This window comes from Corvus moneduloides, chromosome 8, assembly GCF_009650955.1.
Source record: "Corvus moneduloides isolate bCorMon1 chromosome 8, bCorMon1.pri, whole genome shotgun sequence".
NCBI classification, from domain to species: domain Eukaryota; kingdom Metazoa; phylum Chordata; class Aves; order Passeriformes; family Corvidae; genus Corvus; species Corvus moneduloides.
Window position 1 is genome coordinate 32243958 of NC_045483.1, and position 25799 is coordinate 32269756.

The 25799-nt window shown below is 39.8% G+C and overlaps 1 protein-coding gene across 4 annotated transcripts in view; it reads right to left on the reverse strand.

Moving 5' to 3' along the window:
* The window catches only part of CTNNA3 (catenin alpha 3), a 438358-nt gene that overhangs the window by 330934 nt on the left and 81625 nt on the right, over positions 1–25799 (reverse strand). For all 4 annotated transcript variants that reach the window (XR_004241502.1, XM_032115986.1, XM_032115987.1 and 1 more), the window contains exons 6-7: positions 18005–18268; positions 13782–13985 (exon numbers count right to left, since the gene is read on the reverse strand). Coding sequence is in view for 3 of the 4 variants with exons in the window: in XM_032115986.1 (XP_031971877.1) it covers positions 13782–13985; positions 18005–18268 (468 nt within the window). In the remaining variant the exon portion in view is untranslated. The remainder of the gene's footprint in view (positions 1–13781; positions 13986–18004; positions 18269–25799) is intronic.

Genomic DNA, 25799 nt, shown 5'->3' on the forward strand with positions numbered 1-25799 from the left:
CATTCAGTAAAGAGTAAACAATTTAATAACAAAAATTATGCTATCAATCACACCATCCCAGAACATCAAAAGTCACATTTTATATCACAGTTCATAGATCAAAAGCACCAAAATAACTTATATTTTTCTTCCTTATAGTTTCAGGAACTTCGGGCTATTTTCTAGGTTGCCGTATGCATGACTTCAGCACAAGCTAACGAGATATTGAGTGAGAAATCATTAGCAGTTGGTCAAGTAAAACCACTCCATCAATCATCTTCATTTCCTTAATGTCAACAATTCTAATTTCAACTCTGGAAAAAAATTGTATTTTAAACTGTGAAATACATCATATAAAAGAGTGACATTTGATAGTATGCTTTTAGATGAGATCTCAAGTTTATTGTGAAAAAGTCAGTTCAACACATAATGAAGTCATTCTTCCTTTATAACCACCAAAGCTGGTCGTAGGGGGGGTGGAAAAAAAGCTTCATCTAGATCAGGCAAACAAACTACCATCTATTGCAGAATAAATCCATCATTTTGTACCTAAAGCACCAGTAAAAATTCTGGAAGAACTGCAAAGCTGTCTTGTGCCTTCTATTTACAAAGACGTATTCTAGGTTGTTCTTGTATTCCAGTCAGTGAAACATCCACCCATGACTACCAAAGGACCTCTCAGGAGGCACAGCTTCAACACCGTGCCCTGCTCAGTTTTCCTGGTGCTGTTTTTTTGCAGACACACTTTTGTGAACAGCTCTCCTACAAGAGCTCTTCCTGCTGTTTGGCAGAAGTTCCTGAGGAGCAGAGCACTGCCATCACACAAAATCCCATCCCTGCCAACACACATTTCTGTGCTTGGGAAGAGGCACAGCGTGACATCATCCTGGGGTGGCACAGGACCAGCTTTTCCTTTCAGTTGTCTGGAGCAGAGGCATCCTCCATCTCTGAAGTTGGGTTTACTGGAGCTTTCTGATTATTAGAACAGGGAGATTATGGAATATGGAAACCCTCTGAGAAAAAAAGCTAACATGGCCAAGTAACTCCAGTGACTGTCCCCCCCCCAGTCTCTATCCTGACATGAGTAGGTTACTCTTTCCTTGCTTCCTCATCCAGCACCTTGCAGCAGCATCCAGGTTTGCATGAGTCCTGGAGAGCCTCCTCTAGAACCCTGGGAAAATTTCCTCCCTTCAAGTTCCCGGCGAGGCCTACTCGCTATGGACACAGCAGCCTCCTGCCTCCCAGGCATCCCCTGGCCACAACACACTCCAGGCAGCTTTCACCTGATTTTATGTTAACACTAGGAAATTACTGGGGATTTCCACCATACGACCAAATTACAGAGAGATTGGTTGGTTGGCTGGGTTGCTTTTACAATCCATATCCATTCTCTTCAGAAAAAAATGTTAGTATGCGGAAACAGCTCACATATTATCTTACACAAATGCAATTTGGTTGCTAAAGTTTTAATCTTGTACAGAAAAATTCCTATTTTCTATTTCTTGTACTTAAGTTCCAGTTTATGAACAGATTATAGGATGCAAAATTGTTAGGTAGACTCTAAAATATTAAATTTAGATAAATCTTTCTAATGGAGTTATAAATTTGTCAGGATACAAAAATTCCTGCTGGTATGATAAGCTGAATCACTGTTAAATGTACTACTTTCATGCAAATAGCTCATGAAGAAATAAACTCCTAGTATGCCTATAACTATTAATAGTTTCTTTTATTAACCAGCCTTCCCCAGATGCTTGAACACAAAATTGTAGAAGGGACAGATTATTATCTGTAGATGGCCTGGAAGTCTAAAAGCCCCAACAAATTTCAGTCTAGTTTTGATCACTGCATACAAAAAGCATTCACTGTTACAAACCTACACTAATCCATGGAAAAAAGCAATTTGTAGTAGGAAAATGAAGTATGAAGACCGGGAATATTACTTCAATAAAACTGTAAACCAATAATCAGTGTGGCTAGGAGGGAGCTCATGGTCACTTTGTGCACCCTGAGCACTCTGAAACAGCCCACATGTTCCTAGAGCTCCCAGGCAGACACTGGGCAGCCGACCAGTCTCAAATGTGTGCATGACCAACTCTCTATGGCCTCCCAAGGGAACAGCTCCAGTGCTTACATCTACACAGTTGGGTTTTTTTACCCAACACTGCACAGATTTTGCATTTTGCCCATTACATTTGTCTTTCTCTGAGCAGATATGGAGAATAACTTAACAGCATAAACCTTATAAAAACCTCTTCCATATCTGAAAATATCAGCATGTTCCTCTTCTCCACCTCTTCCTAAGTTACAGAGACTCAGCTAAGTCAGCTGCTTCCTACTTTTCATAAGTTATAAAATCCCTGCTTCATTTTGTTCCTCTTATCAACCCTTGTTATTCTTAAGCTGTGATGCCCAAAATTTCCTACTGAGCTAAGGCTTACTGACAGTTCATTTCATCCCTAATTTTCGTATGGCATTGGGAGCTGTACAGCAGTACCACTGCTAAGCCACAAATCCTCCATTTTTATGTATACAGTAAACTTCTTCCCAAGGGTAATTGCACTTATTATTTAGGTCTGCAGATTTCAGATCATTTCTCCAAACTAAAAAAAAAAAAAAAACAAAAATAAAGGGGCAGGGGGAGGTAATGTTTTTATCGACCTATAAAATCTTTTGAAGTTGCACGAGGGTAGCATCATTCAAGCTCTCAATTATTTCCACTCTTCATTCCCTAAGCCATTTATTTACTTTTATTTCATTTATTACTAATGAAAATGCACCATACATGTGGGTCCCAGGCCAGCCCTTGCAGAATCACACTTCATTAAGCTATCCCAAACCGACCTGCAATAGATTAAATACCAATTCAGTTTTTCAGTGACCTGCATTTCCCCTCATCATACAATTACTGTGCTTCTCTAGTTTGCTTATGAAAACAACCTCTCAGTGTGCAATGCTGTGTACAACATTACATCAGTTTACAACTTCCCTTTTAATCCCTAGCCAGCTATTCTCTCAAAGAACCACATGTATTTGACAGAATCTATTTTGAAAATACATGCTTGAGGCTCAGCACCACCTTCTTATCCTGAGCAGTTTTAGGAAATGAATGTATAAGGATTTCCTGCAGCTTTTTCACAGTTATCCAAGTTAGAGGGACTGACCTATAAATTCCCTAGATAAAGGAATTTATCTGTTAAGATAAATGTAGCTTTTCTGTTACCTGGAAACACTCATTCCTCACAGATTTTTACAATCAAGGCCAATGGTTCACAAACTCCTTTCTTAAATAATCCTGAACTCTTTCTGGCATATATTCACTTTGCCTTATTGACTGCATTAATTTTTCCCACGTATTTACATGATGCCTGAAGCAGGTAGGTAAGTATTTTTGAGTTCCTGTCCCCCACTTAAAAAAGTCTTTACTTTCCCTCCTATTATTCCCTTCTAAATTACTTCCCATGCTCAGATTTCCACCCTTTTCTCCACTATTAAATTTGCAGGTTACTTCTTTCTTCTAACTGAGTAAAGAAGCCTTTGGTGTTGATCAGACTGTGTCTTGCTGCATAGTTATTGCCACAGAACGTCTGTTATTTGGGCAAAGAAGCAAAGAAACATTCTGGCCTAGAAACCATCTAAAAAAATCTGTGTCTCTGCAGCAGCCAGGCCCCACAGGCCTGATGGGAAGGCACGGCGTTCCCAGCGAGACAGCAGTGGTTCCCCAGGACTCCCACAGCAGCACCATGTTACAGAGCAATCCCAGGACCCTGCTCATTTACTCCACCTCATTTACTTCCTCAGCCACAGGGAGTATGAGGACAGCGTCCTATTCCAGCTGTTTGCTAGCAACGGATGATTCCAGATTTACAGGCTGGCCTATAGATCTGTATCACAGATATACACAGACTCTTCTCTACAAGAATAAGCTAGAGGACAAAAAAATTAACACTTTCATCCTTAATTAGCAGTCAAAACAAAAATCTAAACCCACTCCTCCTGGTCATTTTTTCAGCCTCCCTATTTTACTTAAGTTGTAATAGCTATTTAGGTCTGTAATAGTACTTTAATAGATCTGCATCTAGGTAAGTGCCAAGCAAGTAATTTTAATATCTGACCTTTGCCAAACATCACATTTCGCCCAGACACGGAATGAGAAAAAGAGGGCTCACATTGTGCTTATAATTCCATGAGACATTTAAAATGGTGTTGACAATGCTACAGACTAACTGGAAAACAGAGCAAGAATTGAAGCACAACATCAGAAATCAGGAATACAGCTGGAGATTCTCCAGAGGAATCTTTCTTCTATTAAATTTTGCCAGTTTATCAAAAGCAGAATCTTCCATGGAAACAGAGAAAGCACAACACATCTTCTGACAAAACAGGCATATGCCCTGCCAGCTCTGTAAAACGGCCTTGGGACCAGACCCTGAAAATTTCAGACCTGCTGTTCCTGGTCCTTCTGGGAAGAACTTGGAGGTACCAGTCCCTGAACAGTCTTGCTCTACAAAATTCCATTCTTACAGCTGAGAGAGGCAGGTGTTCTGGGAACCACAATAAACAAGGAGCCAAACAGCCTCAGGACCCGTCAGCCTTACCTGGGGTTTATTCAGATTTTGCATGCTCAGTCATATGCAACAGCACCCTTGTTTCCCACTGGGATCCAGGATAATACTTCATCTCAACAACCTGGTCAGTTGTTCCCCAGCTGTTCAGGAGAGCACAGGTAAGAAACTGCTAACAGCCCTGGCAGTATCTGTCAGCATCACCTGCGACATCCCCGTGCATTTCATTTCAACATCCTGCTTTAATGTACAGCTGCACAGTTGAATACGGGAAGTGGCAGACGGAATCCAAAAGATTATCAGGCCTCTTGTTTTTCAAATTAGAAACAAGTTTTTCTGATTACTTGAAAGCTAAGCAATGAAACCTCCGTTTCCTTGCCATCACAAATGCCATTAAGACCTTACCTCCCTAGCACACAGCCACAAGCTGTCACACAGCAGCTCATGTTTCCTTTATCTATTCATTGTTTGGACTCCTTTAGTTCACACTTGCTACAGGAACTTTGCAAAGTCTTCACCAATTTTACCTCCTTATTACTGCAAACAGTAAACTGGAAATATCATTATAAAACCAAAATGGCTCTGGTTTATGTGCATCTGCTCTCTCATGTGTACACTGTCCATGTGTGCACAGTAAAGGCACGTTAATAATACAGTGCTCTTCTACCATATTAAGCAGAAAAGAATCACTAATCAAGTTCCCAGAGGAGAGATTTACCTTGGGCTCCACTTTTGTTTTCCATTAACTGCTTCCAGGGTATATGTAATTATTATATTTCTTATTTTCTCTTATTTACATGGAATAAAAATTGATTATTATTCTTCATTTCTCCTGCAGAGAGCCAAATATATTCAAGAAAATGAAGGGAGAGATTCCTTTACCACTTATCTTCTTTTACAGACTGATAATTCCTTCTGTACAATATCAGGGTTTAGAAAAAATTAGAAACATCGCTACTTGATAGAAAAGATAATCTTAGATTATTCCTGAGTACAGCCCCTAGTCAAGTAGCTGACATATCATTTCTTTCCATCTTTGTATAAATGTCCTTTATTTTTTGCTACTGATAATGAAACAATGGTTAAAGACAATTAGAATAACCTAAGATAGCAAGGATTTTCCAGTAAATATGGCAATTAGAATAACTTATTTAATGCATTCTACTAAGCACTGCAGCTGTCTGATTTAAGACCTTTATTTTCTTTGCATACTCAGAGAAAGAAAATGTGTCAACTGGCAACACAGGCTTAGAAAACAACCACGAGAAGCAGTTCTTGAGAAAAGCTGATCTTGAAAGGACTAAAGCACATCTTTTTTATTAATTTGAGGGGGAGGGGGAAGGGGGGAATTGTTTACTTTGCCAGCCTTCTGATCATACAGATTGGTCACAAATGCAATTATACAAAATCATATTCTTCCTTTTTATTTTACTTAATTAAGGAAAGAAGAGTAGCACATCAGACAGGAACACCAAACAGGAACTGGAAACAAATCCACTGAAACAAAAGTTAAAAGGGAAGTGCCAATAAATGCTGCTTATAATCAAAGACAAAGATATGGTTTTGTTTTTTAAGCCTTGTTTTGGTTTTCTTTTCAGAAAGAATATGGAAATGCGGAATTGGGATTTAGATCTTTAAGTTCCCGATCTCCTTTAAGTCACTCTTATAAGATCTGGCTGAACAATTAAGACCAAGAATTACAATTTTTCTGCAATATGATACAGTACTGATTTCATCAAAAATGACCATAAAGCTATTTCACATAAAACTCCATTGTTCATTCTTTAAAAAAAAAAAAAGATCAAGAGAAGTTACGCAAGAAATTAAGTCCAAAAGTCAGCTGACAACTATGCAGATATCTCCATTTCTATCAGAGAAGTCACTTCTGGTTCTATAAATTAAGAACTGCTGCATCTCATAGGTCAGTGGCATACAAGTATCCTAAATCCAAGTAACTATAGGAAAAAGCCTTTGTTTTTAACCATGCAGCAGACCTCAACAGCCAGGTCATGAAATTCTTAGGAAGAGCTTTTAATCAACCACTTCCCAAATGACTTCTACAAGGTATTTTTTTATAGAGAGGATTCATTACCACAGAATTTAACACAGTACCTACTCTTCTTTCACCACCTGAAGATTACCAGAGATTATTCAAATGAAAGAAACTTTCCTTTTGCCATTTTATGTCATTTCTTGTCCTGGCATCATTACCTGAATGTCTTTTAATCTTCCATTAGTAAATAATGGTATTTACTGTACATTGAAAGGAGCTGGCAGGGTCATCTGGGACATTGCCCAAACATTGGAATTTATTCAAATGTTTAGCATCAGACTCCACATACTTAATACAGTAGCAGTGTTGGACATCATCCAGTCCAACCCACTGCTCAAAGCATAGTCAACTCCAGCCAGGTTGGTTTGGGTTTTGGATGGGCCTACAACACCAAGAGTCTATGAAGAGTTCCCTGAATTATCAATTATGATTGATCTTTTGAATTAGAACTGTTACATAAACAAAAATAAGTAACTTTTAACCTGAAACAGAATACAATTTAGAAATTTATTTCAACAACAAAAATCAGCTGCATTATACCAGAGGATAAAAACAAAGATAAATGCATCTGAAACAGCAGAATTCAGTAACATTCCCAGAAATTGCATCCTGACATTTCAAAAAATGACCAGTCTAACATCCTCCAGAAAATAGGAAACTGGTTGAGAAAAACATTACGTAACAACAATAATTTTTCAATAAACTCTAAAAATAGGAAAGTTCTTGTAAACTAAACAGCTAGGTAGATGTTGAGTTAACAAATACTTCATTATTTATTTTTAATGATTGTTTGTTAGCATAACCAAGGATTATTTCATCTTGGGGAGAGCAAATGCTGCCTTATTGAAGGTTTCTTGAAAAAAAAAAAAAATTAGTCTTCAGCAACCCAATAAATTTCCAGTGCTGTCAGGTATGCTAAATACAAATTACTGACTCTTGTAGTGAATCACCCTCCACAGAGCCATGAGTCGCTCCTCACGCTACATTACTCCCGTGCAAGCCTCAGGTTCAGATCTGATTAATCCTGAAATAGCTCGGCTCAGAACCATTCAATGAAAAGCAGGGCTTAAGGAGAGAATTTCATTATCCTTCTCCAGCTCACGTGCAGAGATCCCAGATTACTGCAAAGTCTGTAAGAGCATCTATAATCAGGTACATTTAACTGCAGCTTATTTTTCAGCTGTAAATCTATTTGGGGAATTCACTAGACTACTTCTGTCTTTTAAGTACACTTAAGATCCTCCTCCTTAACAATTCGTATCTAATTTCCCCATAAAACAAAATGTTCGCTGAAAGTTAACATTCAGAAAAATAATTTTCAATTACACATACTGCATACAAAATGGAAGAAAATCCTCTGTAGGAGTGTTCAAAGTCAACTCAATCAACTACTCAGGCAATGTGAACAACAGAATCATGAAAACTACATATTTTCTTGCATAAATGCCAGCATAATATGCCATATGGGCATACCAATCTTACTGGAATACATCCTTTTTTGAAAAACATAATACTCAATAAAGCCATGAAAAATAAAAAAAACCCCCATGAATAAGAAAAGAACTGAGTGACATTTCCCACCCACACATCAAAACTCTTCTAGCTTACATTTTGACATACTTCAATTTCAAATTTCTCTGGAAGTTTTCTTAAGATGTTTGAATATGAAGAGGACAGTAAGTAAGAGCATTCAAATCCACTCTTTTTACAAAAAAAGGCACAAATACAAGTGTTTTCTATTTGTTCAGAAATAAAAAAGGATTTAAAAACAAGGATTTCAGGAAGTCAGTTATTTCAACCCCTTCCATGAATAACCAACAGTCATTCTGTTCCTGAAGATCTTAACAAGGAATTTCCTCAAACTCCCTGGTTAGTCAAGTCCACCAAGTTTGGGCTCAGTTCTTCAGAAAGCTACTACGCAGAACTTTGCAAGTTACATATTTATGAAAGAAAGTGGAAATAACCACAAAGGACAAGTCAAACAGTCCCCTATTTTTACCTCCTCAGGTGTCACTGGCAATCCAGGAAAGTGTTAAAAGTCTTCATCAGGAAATCATGAAGTACAAGAAACGTCAAGTTGAGATATCAGTATGCTTGAGGAATCTGTATGTCCCTCCACTCTCCAAGAGTAAGAATGGCAATAAAACCACAGAAAACATTATCAATCACAGTCTCCACATGCAGACAGTGGGTCAGACCTTTAAGCTGTTGCTGAAGAGTACTCAATACAGAGGTAGAGCGAGGCATTAGCACTCCACAGCAATCAAATTTAAGACCTGAGACAAAGAGCAAGGCCCAGAACCATACCATCAGTAAATAAAGATTCTTGGTTTTCCACCCATTTTCTGGTTTTGAATTTCCAATGCTCACGTTCCAGTAAGTGAACAATCAGAGTTTGAAATCTAGAGACACAACGCGCAAGTCCCAGCTCTCCACTGTGCCCCCTTTCCCGCAGCTGGACCTCCCTCACGGCTACAGAAGGCTCTGCACTGCACACCTTTCCTTAAGGACACAGTCCAGCTCACTCCTTGTCCCTGTCCCAGTTATCCCTCTGCTTTCAGGGATCCTAGCTCCTAGTCTCATCCTCACAGCACTTCAGCCGATGTACTCAGATCCAAACGTGGCACATACCCAGAAATTGTGGACACTAGCCTGTGGTGAAGCACCAGGCTTCAGGGAGCCTTGAGGGAGGCCAGTTTCATAAAGCTCCAGGAGCTGCATTCCCAGCAAGGTTCAAGTGTGCCCTACACACAGTACAGGTGCTTCACTGCCTGCCACCAGCTACTTCGTGTCCCCTGCAGCATCACTCCTGAGCAGTTCCGGGTCCCAGAGCACATGACATTCCTGCTCAGCTGGCCTGCCCTTAGGCTACATGGATGGCAAGGGCTTGATTAGCAGTAATATAAATACATACAAGGTGGTCAACATCCGTTCACTTCCTGATCTGCCTCAAGGTAAAATGTATCATCATTCTTCTCACACTTTTTAAATGGAAGCACTGCTGGTGTGAGAAGGGCTGGTTTGGCTCTGCTCCCTGCCACACACACGGCACAGCTGTGGGACAGCAGGACACAGCAGCTGCCACCACCTGTGGCACAAGAGCCACAGGCACGTCCAGACTAAATTACCCATGTCTGACCCAAACATTTAGGGAATCATAACATAAAAACCCAGTTAAGAAACAGAAATTTTTGGAATACACAAGAAGAAAGCAAAATCAGAAGTGATGAGAAAAATACACTGACCCACATACACACACACACACGTGTATCGCCAATCAACAGCCATAATAAGCTGAGAAACTAATGAACTGAAACTAATGAAGCTTAAATATCATGAAACAACATTCCAAAAGTAAGGAGTGTTCAATTTCAAGAAAGCTGCTCTCATATTATCAGTGTATCTGACCTTTCTTTACCAGCCTTAACAATCTAGGAGTGATCGCTATTGAAAGCCAGAGGAGGATGAGAATAATTGTTCAGGCACACCACCCTATTTAATGAAGGCAGAGACAGCAGTACCTGCAACCACTTAGTGCTGCTCACAACAGCCACTTCCACTCATGCTCAATCACAGCTCCATCATCCCTTCTGACCCCCCAGGAAAGGGAACGTCCTTATTGTGACTCAGTAAAAGCTCAGAAAAAACTCAACAGGGAGCTTGTATTGCTGCACTCCAATGTGTTCAATAACTTTTCATTGTGAAGGATGAAAAGACAAGAGCCTGTCATTAGGAAAAAGCAAGTGCTTATTACTAGAACAAAATGATTACTCCCATGGATACATTATTACATTATTATCCACACTACATTATGATTCTGCCATTGATAAGATATCCAAACCCATAATAGTAATTCCTGTTACTGGATATCCTAAAATGCAAATATATCCCCTAACAATTCATGTCTATGAATAAAATTCAGAAAGGATAACAACAGTACAGAAATAATTTCAAAGAATTTTTGAAACAATTCAGAAAACACCTGCTGCCTTTCAGGAGAATTATAAATGTATTTGCAATTTACTATGTGTCTGAGTTACTCTCAACAGAAGAACTTACAGGCTCTTGTAGAAAGCATTTTGCTTCACTTTCCATTGTACCATTCACTGTGATAAAGCTTCTGTGAAAAACACACTCACATAAAAGCAAGTATCTTCTGAAAAGATGTTTCTCCCAGCTTGCATCGAAAACTCTTTAAAAAAAGATTTTTGAAAATTTATTACTGACACCAACAAGCTCCTAATTTCATTTGATGTCCTCAAGGCTTATTAGACACTGTAAATAATTGAGGAAGAATTAAAACATAAATTTAGGAACCACAAAAGCTATACTCCTTATACTATTTCAAATATTAGGGCTAAATCCTAAGTTCCTGTAGAGTTCAAGCACTGAGACCTAGTTTCAAAAGAACAGACAACGCAGAGTCTACACAGAATTTAGGCACCCAAGTCCTTGGCAACACCCCAAGTGTTGAAACTCAACACTTAGCAGGCAGGGCACATCCACCATCAGCACCAGAGCAACCCTGGATGTCACCAGTGCAGCTCCCAGAGCTTCCTGGCAAACCAGCTGCCAGAGGAGGATCTGTGGAGGTGGCACTTACTGGGTGAGGTGTCTCTAAAGCACAGCAACTCCCACTGGCAACACTCAAACAGGAAGAAGCCTTAAGGCAAGCGATCAAGCCAATGTGCCAGCAAGAAATAGGAGACCCATCTCCAAAAAAGCAAACCTTTCCAAGCAGTTGACTAGCACAGCTCATGAGCAGGAGTGCGGAGGGCTGAAATGACAGCAGGGACGCTGGGCTTGGGAGCCACACACCAGGAGCACAAAGCCAGGAGCAAAGCGTGAGCGGGGTAGACTGTGGGCAAGGAAAAGTTTCCACTCTCATGTACAAGCTGCGGCACAGAGGCTCTGGGCCTTACTCAGAGCACAGGGCACAGGCCAGGAGGGTGCACACACAAATTCCCATGAAGTATTCCACAGACAGAGCACTTGCCTGTGGAGTACAACAGTGTTCCCAAGGAGAGGAAGGGAATCACAACCCTAGATTGTGCTATGGTAACAAATGGCTGTCATCATCTTTATAGCTCATTCAATTCCCAGGCCTGGCTCATTGAAACTATTAATAGAAGAGCCAAAAAGACACTGATGAATCAGCACTGTTTCCTGGATCTATCATCTCTTCTTCAGTGGGTAAGAGCTGTGAAATAAAGGAACTGACATCTGATAATCTTCCCACTGAAAAACATATTTAACACAGTCTCAGTAATAGCCATAACCTATTCTCAGTGAGAGTTTTTCCATTCAGTAATAACTGTCTAAGCAGGTCAAGAGCTCTAAAAGAAACTAAAAACTTTTCATTCCCTCCTGTTATGTAACCTCATACCTTTAAATCTTTTGTATTTTTTCCTTTCTTCTTCCTTGTCTTTGCCACCTTGTGCAGTAACTGTGTTCTGCAGCAAATTATATGGCACTTTCCCTTACTATCATATTTCAATAGTTGCTTTCTGACTTTCTCAAGTCAGTGGGGTGGATTATGTATTATTCTTTTCCACCTACTGTACATTATGTACCCCTAAACCCATGACTATTTCTGAAATAGAAAAGATCATCACAATTTTGTTTCAAGAGTCTAAGAATTTAAGATCATTTGGACTTAAAATCTTGTAGTTTCATGCCAGAGATACATAGGAAAGCGTTCTTGGCACAAACCCAGAGCAGCCTTTTGGACTGATATGGGATGCTGTTCACCACATCTGCACCCTGCCACATGCTCTGGCTACGACAGGATAGAATCATAGGATCATTTAGGTTGGAAAAGACCTTCAAGGTCATTGAGTCCAACCATTAAAGGTGAATGCCTTCCCTTATAAAACTTTCAGCCACTTAATAGCAAACCCTGACCCACCCTAGAACACATATTGCAAGAGAAATCTGCTACAACAGCGTACCAAAGACTTACACCCCAAGATAACCAGAGCTGAAGAAATCTCACTATCTAACCCAAGCACTTCCAGAGAGGTTCGAGAATTAATGCTGCATTCAACAGCATTCTGAGTAAAAATATTATAGCACCTTTCTCTGGAATAGGGAGTGAAAGCACAACTTGAATAAAGCATCTGTAAATTCCACCTGCCCCTCAATAAATAAAGAGAAATATCAAAATGTATAGTATCTGTGAGATGAAAAAAGATCTGATATGCATAGATTATTTTAGTCCCTATACCACATTATCCTAACGACAATAGAGTAAGACAAAGCAAACAGTCTCATTAGAACAGCTTTAGACTGTGTTAACTGCTATGACTTACAGAACAGAAAGGAATTTCAGCTTCCCAAAAAGGGAACAAATATCTGTATCACACAATTGCTCTCTCAATGTGCTTGATGAATCATCCTGAGGTATGTTTAGAAAAGAGCATTACACCTACAGAAAGTGTTTACAGACGAAAAGCATGAGATGAACATTGTGTACCTATATTAACAGTATTGAGTCTCCACTGTTTCAACATTTACCTGCCAGATGTAACAAGTGTCAAATCCTTTTTTCAAACATAGAAGAACAATCACTTTTAAAATGCCAACTATGTTCCTTTTCAAAAAACTCACAGCTGAATTAGCCTGCAAGCATGTCAGACAACCAGATTTCTGGATTTACCCAACACTCCTGTCTTCCCAATATAGCAATTTAGTCATTCTTACACTTGCAAATTGGTGCTCTTCTCTTCTGGTGTGAACACCCTACTTGAAAACAACACTAACAGATTACTTACCTTTTAAGAAATTATTATTTAAATGGTTGCATTCTACAGGAACAGAGATTACATTTTCAAACTCTGATCTAGGAAGCGGCATTACAAAGAAACACTTGTTTCTGGGATATGAAGGATTATGTCTGTTCTGAACCAGTGACAGTTCACAACAAGCATAAAATAACCTGAACATGTACATTTTGTCTGCGGTATGGCATTTTCCACAGACTTCATATACATGATATAATACAATTCATACTCATTTGGGGGATTTGTATTTAGTTTTGGCTTAGATTTCCATAGAAAAACGTCCTTTTGAACCTTTTAAAGAGCACGTTGAGAAACACAGGTTAAACTGCACGCTAATTCTCGGGGAAATCCTACCCTCCCCTAGGCCGAGGCTGTGAGGCAGCCCCCGAGCGCGGCACTCACGTTGCGGAGGTACTCGGCCAGCAGCTCCTGCAGGGCCTGGCGGATGGCGTTGCACTCGGCGATGATGCGCTCGCGGTGCGAGTCCCGCGTGCACGAGGAGTCGGCCAGCAGCGCCGCGCCGCTGATTATCGCCTCCAGCCGCTGCTCCAGGGAGGGCCTCACTTTCTCTTCCTTCACTACAAGAGGATCCAGGACAATCAAATTCTGGAAAAAATGAGGAGTACAGGTAAGAAAAGCAAGTCCAGTGAAGCTGGTGCTTTATTCTTTACTTGCAGGAACTACAGTCACGTTATGCTTCCCAGATGTGCTTCTAGCCCTTCCCACTGGAAGCACCCAAAATACTTTCGACCATGGCAGATTCCATTCTCCCTAGTGGGGCTACACATAGAGGTCATCTGCAGCCAAACCCAAGTTCTCTCTGCCATTCAGACCCTCAGAGCAGAGTCGAAGCTTTGTTTGAAAGAGGGGTTCAATGCCTCCAAACTTCAGCTTTTTAGAGATCAGGAGAACCTCTGGGTTTAACTCAGAGTCAACAGTGCTAGCTCACAGCTGAGAAAGTTAAATCAGATTACATGAGCCGTCTGATTCTGCTGTTTTTTAGTCCAATACAATCCACAATGGCACAAAGTCACTCCAGCCACTTTCAACAGGCGGAATATGGGCAAAGATAAAAACTGCAGCTTTTGTTTAACAACTATTTTTTCAAAGGACCTAGATGTAAGTGTCCTTTTGCTTTTCAGTAAGTAGGGTAAACAAAAGCAGACAACTCTTTTGGCTTGATAGAATTATTACATTTGTGTGGCAAGCAAATATTCTAAAGAAAAATAAAAGGAGAATATGGTATTTTCATGAAATGTGAAAGTAAGAGTATTTGAGCTTCAGCATTTAAAGAAATTCAAACCAGTAACTGTTAATGTAACTGAACATCTGAAACAGTGTCAATATGGTCCTGATCTCCAAACCTACACTCCACATACACCCCTTCATCTCTTACATCACATCCATAGGTGGTGTGAAGCTTTCAGAAGAAATATTAAACAAGAAAACTATGCCAGATACCCTGAAGTGGAATTTAGGCAAAGCAGAACTTATCTGTGGTTATCCAGTATGTGCCAGACTAATTCTAAGCTGGAGAATTTTAATTATATTTTCAATTTAGATTTAATAGGACAATTTCAGGGACTGTCTAGCTTAAGCTAGAAATGGAAGTGTTATATCAGAACACCACAAGATAAAAGCTTAAACAGCTAGGCAAAGGGACTTGAGACAAAGTTTGTGCTTGAGATTCGAAACTCAGCCTTCCTACTCACAGCCCTTAACACCAAGGTGTTCTGGGGTACCTCACATCTGTTCAACTTGTGCCACATGGTCACTATTCACTGCTGTAGCAACTTCTCTTCAAGCTCCTATATCTCAAGTAACCCCCTCAACGCTAAGCTATCCATACGGTGTCCATCGGAATGCAAAACACACCTAGCAGGTAGAATACTGAAGTGTTGCTACAGAAAAAACAGCTTCACTGACTGTGGAAGATTAAGACACCTGGAGGACACAGCCTATTAGCCACTTAGCTGGAAAAATGACTGCCTTCAAATCTCAGCTGAACCAAAGCAGAAGTGTCTTCCTTTGGGAGACAGTTTGGAGAAAGTTCACACCAAAATGGACAAATAGCACTGGCCTGGTTCATCTCCAAATAAAAAAACCTAGGCAATAACAAGGAAAATATGAGTTAAGACTCTGCCCTACAGATAAAATTCTTCAAATAATTTCATTAGTTATTCATAGTCAGTACATCTATGCAGGAAAGGCTCTATGAAAAGACACCAGACACACAACAAGTAGTCTCTGGTGGGTTTAACAGGCTAAACAGCAGTCAGCTACTCTTAAGTAGCTTAAAGACTCAAGCATAAGGGAGCATTTAAGAGGACTGTTTTCTCCCTCACAGGTCTTCTGATCCAGGAAAAAGAGAGGGCCCACAAGTATCCAGAAACTTGGTTGTATTTCCTGAAGTTCTGGACTGACTTACAGCCTTTTGACATCTCGGATGTAGTTGCTCAGCTGGATGGCCACAGTCACTCAAGGACCACAGAGCAGCTGAACACGCGGACAGACACTCAGGCATGCAAGACCTGCATCATTTTGTGAGAAATCTCTTTGCATTCAGAAGATGGAAGACCAGTGAAAGCACTAGATAAGCTGCACCCACATGCTCTTTTCACAGATCTTAATATGCAATTAAATTTTAAAGTTGCAGTTTTGTGTTTATTTACAAATGACATGGTAGTTACTGGGAGCCTTTAAGAGGAATTGTTGAGAATCTACTGATTTAAGAGTTAGCTGCTCTAATTTTACTGGTGGTTTCCTCACCTATAAATCTTTAATAACTTTCACAGTGCCAGCACTGGTGAAGGAAGAATGATATTGCAAAACATCTAGATACTAGATTGTTGGGTAAGCTCCGAGATACATTTCCACACTATAAACATTTAATGAGATTTGTTCCCACCAGACTATTTACTACATCAATCTATTTCATGGCACTGCATTTGCAATAAGAAGATAGAGCAAAGGTTATTTCGGGTCCTTAGCCAATAGAACTTTCTGTAAAGCGAGAAAAGTGCAACCATCTAATTCATAAAATCATTTTAGAAGTTAAATGCTCTATAAATTGTGCTTTATCTAACTCACACAGCTTCAACTCCCATTTGTGCTACCTAGGTAAAAATATATTTACAACTAGATAAACAAATGGCTTTTTACAACAGTCAGACTTCTATGTCCTTACATTTCCAAGTAAAAACAAATTCAATTCAAAATACAATTTTTTTCCATTTTGTGATTATCACAAATCTCAAATTTTAGAAGAATAATAAATGTTAATACATTTTTACAATCATTTAAATGGTACTGCTTACATACAGGCAAGATGAATTCATCTGCAGTAAAAAAAGTGCAACCCTTTCAACAATTTTTTTTTTTTTTTTTTTTACATTTTTAAGTAATCCAGGTAAATAGTGAGTCTCATATAAGGGATATCATTTGTCATTCACAGTTACATTGTAACAAATCATGTGTTACTCTTACATGTTTCTTTTTCCTTCCATTTATTAGGAAAATAGATTAGAAATTGTGATTTTAAAACCTGCTGTGAGAAGCAAGGACGGACGGCATGTAACATGCAATTATAGCCCATTCCTTTGGGGGGGTAAAAACCTGCCTAATTTGACTTTGAGCATGACTGAGAAGTCTGTTTTGATCAATAAGCTGCCACTACGAAACTTGTGTAATATTTCAATGAATTGCTTTAATCTTCACTTGCAAATTTTAGACAAAAATCTACTACCATCAGTCCTAACAGCAGTTTTCCTGAAAATGCATCATAATTTTGGCACTGGGATGCTGAGATCTGCTAAGTCCCAGAATTTACAATCAAAACCACTCATATTTGCAAATGTGTTTAGAAACATTCATTCCTTTCGTTGATCTGGGCCTACATCAGCTACACCACGTGAGGATCATGGGCTGTAGTCTCACCTAAAGGAGATCTTTTACCATTTGTGGCAGGACAACGGAAAATGACACTGGTAAGAGCCAGAGCAGCCATGAGAAAAAAGAAAAACTCCATAGAAAAGCCTAGGATGAAGTCAGGAATAGATAAAGTGCTGCCTTCCTCCAAGTGTTTGCTTCAATAACAGAAGCAGAAATGCAGAGGTGGTGAAAGCACATTGGCTACATCACTATTTAATGATAAGCAGCAAACATAATGAGGTTTCTGAATTGCTCGATTAAATAAATTACAGAATGATCCCAATGGCACATTCTGCAGAAAAGGACTTCAGCTTGCACAGTAGCAGCTCAAATGCAGCCAAGGCAGCAGTGGGCACTGTCAGCTGAGAACCACTTATTAGCAAACTGAACTCACGGTTTCTGCCCACTTACTGCAGGACGTGTCTGCCTCCAGCAGTAGGGACACAACTGGAACTAACTCTGCCCTGCTGTTTGAAGGGAGCCAAATATTGAACATACATGTAGCCTTCATTCCAAACTCCTCTGAAGAAAGTCATCCCTCTCAATGAAATAATTTCCAGTGATACTATTTAGACTAGGACTAAGCATAGCAACAATCTCTAATGCCTTTAAGCTCATCATTTATGATACCAATAGTTATTCAAAAATTAACCTTTCTTTTTCCAAAAACATTGTAGTCTCACATGTCTACATACCTCAAGCTCATCAAGTGCACTTCCAAGAGTAGCTGTGTGAGATGAAGTTTTTTCCATTTTATTTCCAACTCCTTGGGAAGCATTAGAAATTACATTGAGAGCATTCTGTATTTCACTGCAAATTGAATCCTTGCTGGCTGTAAGGGATGCAACATCTGAATGTTCCAAACAAGCTGAACATATTGAATGTAGGAAAGCAGAATTTTCCTTCAGGGATGCACGTGCTGCAGCAATTTCATCTCGCTGATTGCTAGATTTCAAATCCTGTCAGCAAAAGAACATGCTGTTTATTTCCAAAAGCACTCCAAAACTGACAAGTAATGTATAAACATTTATTCATTTCTATCTCTACTCTGCTTAAGGAAACTTCAAGTTAAATTCATCAAGGTTTGTGAAAATGGACTGTAACGATACTTAAAACTGAATCATCATTATCTCATGACAAATGAACAAAGTATGTGTAAAACAATCACAATTTTTAGTGTTTCTCACAACCATGAACCGTCTTGGTTTTGTTTGTTTTTAAGCAGCTTTCCTCTGAGAAAACTGCCCTGGAAATTAAGCTGCCTTACCTCCTAGCCATGTCTTTCTTCATAAGAAATAGAAAAGGACAGAGGTGCATACAGAGCTAAACAAGGCATTCTGTAATTGCTGCATCTGAACAAATCTCCTGTGTCTGCTTCCCTGCCCCACTAGCCTCTGTCTCAAGCACGCTGCAGAAAGGAACAGCCCGTCAGGGATAAGAATCCCGTGCTCCTGGGAAAGGGGAAGCATGGAAGGTGTGGAAATAAAAAACATGCTTGAGAGAAGCCACCTTGGGGTGCCACTGCCCGCTTCCCCTCTGTCCCTGCTGTGTGCACACTTAAAGCATTTAGGGATCTTACCACACCCATCTTGTTCCTCCCTTCTCCACCCAGATCTCCTTGAAACCCTACAGCCTCCTATCAACAGAAACAAGGGACATCCTGCTTGCCAGAACTCCCAAGTCCAATATAACTTGTTCCAGGAATCAGTCGTGGGCACTGTTATTTGGGCAGCGGAAAGTTACGGACTTTGGAACAACTACGCAGTCAACGTCAGGCTGTATGGAGCCTCCTGCCTCGTCCTATTTTATTACAGACATTTTCCCATGCTGCTTCTGCATCTTGTCCCTTTGAAAAGAAAACTAATAGCTATTTGTGAAATGGCTTGGGTGAAGGAGACAGTTAAATTCAGGGGAAAAATAAAAAAGGAAGGGAAAATAGCAAATCTGAGCCTGTGGCACCAGATTCAAATGATGAGAAGAGGCACAATGAAGAATGAACAAGTATATGCATACAAAACTTCTCACAGCCTGCCCATAGGCTATCTAAAGTCTAATTATTTTCCTCTGCATTGCATCAGGCTCTATATGCATTATTTACAAAAGCATCACAGTACCCACTTCTCACTGAATAAAGTTTTTAAGTTTATGGCTGAAGAAAAGAGCATTTGATATTAAATGAACCAGTCCTGTATTTTTAAAATCTCATTTACTCCAAGATATGCATTGGACATAGGATTGCATTTTACTTCCTCGGGCTAACTTGGAAATCTCAGAGATACAATAATAAAAAAAACCAAAAGCAAACAAAATGAAAGAGATGTAGTCTTAAGAAGGAGTAGACAGTAGTTTAACCAACTGATCATCTGAATCAGAAGACTGTGTTTTCTTGAGTGCATTAACACATAATATATTTTTAAATTTTTAATAAACCAATATATAAATGAATAATCACTGTGCAAGAATGATTTCATTGCCCAGTGTGTTCAAATCCAAATACTACCGCATTTCCAACTGCAGTAAAGCATCTGCAATTTGCCCTGCACACTGGACTGTTCAGAAGTGTTATTTAAACTCTGGTTCTAATTAGTTAACCTACAATTTTTACAAGACAGCAGACTGCCCCTCTTTTCTCCTGTGCTACCTAGAGATACAATGGAAAGTCAGTGCAACACTTCAGCCTAACTGGCTTCTATTATTAACCATTTCTTCCTTAGCCGCATCATATGCAAACAATCGAACCCAAAAGCCTTTAAAAATTACTTTTCCCCTCTAAACCAGTACTGTCTAACCAGAATTGAGGGGTTCATAACAAAGCCAAAACTGGTAAGCCAGTAACAGCAGTCAGTAACATGACATCTAGAAAGGTTTGGTAAATTAATGTTTTTGTTTCACACGATACTGTAGAGAGATTCAGAGTCATGGCATTGACAAATTGCCCTACAAAGAGCCCCAGTTTTGTTCAGTAACATGCTAAAATGAAAAAAAAAAAAAAAATGCTTAGCCCCCTGAAATTCATCGCTACTTTGTTGTTTAGCTGTGAGCTTGGAGAGTCCCAAAAGAAACCATAGAACATTGTTCCCTTCCATCTTGAGGAAGATCTTATTCCTTGAGATTTTTCATGTGAAAAAGAAGAAACAGCAGATAATCTTACTCTGATCTTCTGCATAAATGGACCCAAAAAAAAAAAAACCTAAAATGGAGTGAATTCACTATCAAAGTTGGATTATCAGAATAACGAACTAGTTCTTTAAAGGAGGAAATTAGTCTCTACAAATATCTGCAGTTCACCCAGCTACTTTACTGCGCTTAGGGTTATTTTATTTTTTCTTCACGGTTTTGCACTTTTTTCTTATTCCAACCTCTCTTTAGACTAGAGGACATAGTCCACTAGTCTAGCATGTGTTTTTCCATACTAAATCAGTTATGTCATATGACAGCAAGTGAGATTAAAGATAATCCCCATCTTCAACCACTGCCAGTCCAAGAGGCCCGCTACAGCAACATTTCCCCAGGCTGCTGTCCCAGCCCTACCAGGACATACTTCTGTGTCTTCCTTATACCTGGTTGTCCATGATAAGAACAGAAAATGAATGAATAACCAGAGAGTCCCAGCTGTGGCTTGTTCCAGCTAAACACAGTGAATGGACAAGAAGACTTTTAAGAACCTGAAAACTACCTTCATCATTAAGCTTTGATTGCACTACATCAGTAAGGAGAAAAAGAAAAAAGTCTGTTCTTTATCCCACATAATATATCTTAAGGTTTGACAGCTCAATACACCAGGAAGCCAGCTCCTGTTCACTGAGCATTCCCATCAACACAGCTCACGGGGGCTGGGATCACCGTGGGTACAAATCATGCTGCTGTATTTTGCAGCAGCTGTAGCTTCAAAGTGCACTGCAGTACCCAGCCTGCTCTCTGCAGAGACAGATGTTATTGAGCCGAGTTCTGTATCCAGGAAAAACACAGGCATACAAACCCCCACAATTTCATACTACTACAGAAATAGGGGACAAAAGCATTAGTTTTTATCACAGTTTAAACCTGGGTTTTAGCATTCAGCTTTCAGTCAGAAGTGACTGCCAAATCGTGCGTAGCTGGTGATTCAAAGACCGTAATAAAGCTCAAACTCTTCCAAGTGCATTCATGCACTTTTCACCTGGGCAAGGCTCCAGATAACATATTTCATAAGTATTGTGTCATCCTTTTCAGTGGAAGAAAGCATCTCAGACAAAAGCAAGTGAAAAAGATCCGCGGGTGATACTGACAGCGAGATGTCCTCAGCTGTGTCAGCTCTGCCCAGAGAACGCTGTTTACACAGGTGTTAGAGCTTACACCCCTCAGGGCTCTGCCCAGCCTCGGCGGGGAGCTGCACCCACGCTCACCCCAGGCCCTGCAGCCCCAGTTCCACATGCCCTGGGACCTCCAATCCCTCTCCAAGCCATGCCATGCCGCAATAAGGGTGCCAGGCTCCAGCTCAGCCACAGCTGCCCCAGCCAGTCTGACCTCCTGAGCTCCATTTGGCCCAGTCACCACAGCACTTCTGAGCCACCACGGGGCTGTCTCTTACCCGGTCACCCTCACCTGATCCACAGACTGACCTCACAGCTTGTTCTCTGAGCTACCTCATCACCACAAACCTTCCTGAGGCTCTGGACTGCTGGCTGAGCCTGGCTACCACAGCTGGCATGCCCAGCTCCTGCTGATGTCCAGCTGGTGACGCCCTGCCTCAGGGAGCAGCTGGCCCTCACTGCACCCCACAGGACCTTTTTCAGATAAGCATTTACCATCAGGAGGGATCACCTGGTATCACCGTAAACCTGAGCCTACCTGCTCTACAAAATACTACATTTGCCAAGTTGCAAACAGCATGACCTGGTAGCTCCTTTCCTCCACATAAGGCTTTTAACTACATGTGAATTGATGATGTACACAAGTGACTGTACCCATACAAAAAACAGACACAGATAAACATTGGGAAAAACACCTGGCAGGATAAAGGCTTTGTTAGCACAAATGAAACACCGCTAGATGATAGGGTTGTGCTGCACTGACCACCAAAGGCTCCCTTACAAGCATTCACAGCAAGTTCAACACCACTCAGCCTATCCTTACCAACCATGATCATAATACGTGCTTGACTGTGAGGAATTCCAAGCTAACTTTCTAATCAAAAAGTCTTATCTGGCCTCTAGACTAATTTTTTCTGACTTCAGAAACCATCAGCAGTTCTTAGTGTCTCATGGTATCACTATACTACAGCATGTGTAGACTACAGAAACACCACATACTCAAAACAGACTCTGTATGGCCAAAACCGTAGGCAGATTTTGTTTGCATCATATGCGTGAATACACAAAATATCAAGTGTTACAGTACAAATCCATATCAATGCTATCATAAGCCTAAGCCTCAAGTAATACCCTCCAAGATGACTCAGCATGCTTTATAAAACTGTATCTTTCAGTCCACTGACAGCAACCAGTGAATGGATTTACTGGACTCAGGTTCCTAGTAGAACTTTCTCTCTGTATCTATACCTATTTACTATTCATCATACAGGTGTGACATGTAATATCACAGAACAGCAAAGTTATCTTATACAAAGCAATGACTGGTTAATACCCCTGCTCTTGCAATTTACTAATGTTTTCCAGGAATGTTGTTAAGGCAGGGAAAGATGCAGTTTCTCTTGATTATTTGATTGCACCAGACTGCAACTACTGCACAATAATCTGTCTCCCCCATGCTTTGGCAAGTTCTAGCCAAACTTCTAGCCATCTTCTACTGATGATGCAGCAATCCTTGCTGTCACTTCTCTATCTGCTATTTCAGGATCTGGTCCCTGCACTCCAATACCCTGCTGTTAACTTGCTGTCTCCCAGATGAAATAGCTGATTTGGAAAGGTAGCAAAGCAATCTTTTCCCTATAAGAATTAATACATTAGCTCACAAAGGTTTTCACCTACTACAGCTACAGTCACATTTGTCACCAATGAGCTTGCCTAGAACTAGAGCAGGAACCATTCACCAAGGAGAGGGCTCAGAAGTTAGGAACCTCCAGAAGGTCTTATCACATCTAGAAGCTTTAACTAAGCTGTTAAAGCTTTCAGGAAATGTTTTGGCCTGGACTTTTTTTCAGTGGAAGATAACTCACTGAAAAATGCAGCAGAATGGCATTCATCCACAACTATTTTTTTCCACAGTTTTATTAAACTCTCATACCATATGTGATTATTTTACTTGTTTCTTTCTTGAGGTTGTAAAATTAGAAGGGATTTGGGAATGTTTACTGGATTGAAAACTTGTTTCATTCTCCGTCGTGGCGGTATTAGGCTACATACAAACAACCTAGTAAATTATTAGTGCTGGCAAGATCACTTCATAAAGGGTCCACAAGCACTTTCACTGATACAGTTTAACAGACAACAAATAAATATTTCACATTTAGCCGGTTCTAGTCGTCTTTTTATACAAGTAATCATGCCAGAACACATTACATCTGCCACAAGAGTTCAGGATCTCTTCTCCAACAAATCAGATCAGGTTCCCCCAGGTGCAAGTTTCTCCTCATTTTGAGCAGAACTTAGTTCAACTTTCCTAGATTTATTATCTTAGTATGAAAGATGGGAAATCATCAACAATAAACAGGTATAGGACTCATATCAGGCAGTTTGTTTCACCTGCTATTTCCTCACAGCCTGTATATTCAAAAAATCTTCATGGCCTTTGCCCTTATTCTTCTGTCAAACTCCAGGTATAGCTCCTTTTAACATTCATTATAAATACTTCTCAACTATTTAAAATAATGTACTTCCCTTTCTTCTAATTAAAAAAGCCCCACAACTAAAACAAGCAGAATCAAGTAAATCAATGACAGCCTCCTACAGCCTAAGATGCACCCAAACCAGACTGCAGGGAATATTAAGTTTCTCTAACTTGAAGACGCGTCCAATTGACATGTGTAAAGAGTGTCACTCAGGCAAACAGGGCTGAAGTGCTAATCCATCAAAACAAGCTTATTAACATTACCAATTTCAGCAACGTTAACAGCAGGGTTTGTTTTCATTGCTCAGCTGGAACTGCAAAATGAGCTGCTTTCAAGTATTTATCATGGACAATCCTCTTTTTTTTTCTTGTATATCAATTTAAGTTTTTGACTTTTGTTTTCTGCATACCTTGCAAACACTTCCAGGACAGAAACTCAGAGTGAGAAAGAAGCAGCCATAAGCCCTTGAGCTCTGAACTGAATGTTAATGCATATATGTGATAGATTTAATACAGGACTGAGAATAAATGACTTCCAGCAGCTGCACTCTAGACCTATAAATTGCTGTGAGTACTACAAAATCCATACAGAGGAAGAACAATTGTATCATTTACAGCATCAGTATCTGTCAAGAAATGCTGCAAATACAGGACTTGATTTCTTCCTTTTAACATTCCTATTAAAATTAGAAATTACCCTTACCTCGATTCTATTTAGATTAGGAATTTTATTCATCTTCCCTGGTGGCACATCAATGCAGAACACCATTTAATTCTTACTACTGTTAAACTGAATTCAAAAAGCATAAACACTAAGAGTTTTATAAAATAAACATGCAACAAGCTAAGGATTAGCTAGTATTTTACATAGCAAATGCTTTGAGAAGATGAAAAAAGGGCAGTACTCTGATGAGATTATTTATACTACACAGCAGGCACGTGCTACACAAATCCACAGCAAGCAAATCTTAGGGGCAAAGGTTTACACAGCTGGATTTTTCTCAAGCTGCATCTCTACCAACAATACTGACAGCCACCACGTCCCACACTCCTATTCCTCTTGATGCTTCAGAGGATTCTGAATCACCTTCACAGCACAGTGTGAGCAGCCCATGAGTTTGACCCAATATACTATAAATATGTAACACAGTAGCTATAAAAATGGGATAAACTGTAACCAATATTTAAAAACTGCACAATATTATTCATTTCATGGAAACATTTCAAGGTTTTGGGTCCCAAATTCATGTGTTCACTCAAGAGCTATAAATGGTCGCTAATTAGTGGATACCAAACAAGGGATTGTTAAGGGATGAACCAGACCTGAATTTTTCACTAACGAAGAAGTACCTTCCATCAGCTTGCGGATGCAAATCAGCAAAGGGGAAAAACAACTGACTTTTTCCAGACAACAGACACTGTAACAGTTGTTTTTATTAAAACAAACAAACACACACCACAATTTCTATTGTCCTTATTAACACAAGTAATTTCAAAATCCATGGAGCCACGAGGATTTTGTTTTGCTGAAGGCATTACAAAAAGCTCCATGACTGAGATCAGTATGGGACTGCATTGCCTAGCACATTTATTACCTTAAGAGACTATTGCCTGTTAACAGTGGTTTAAACCTCCAATTTAACTTATATGTCAGCTTCAAACTTTTATAGTTGAAATGACTCAACTTCTACAGTTTAATTGACTCAATGATTTTTCCTCATG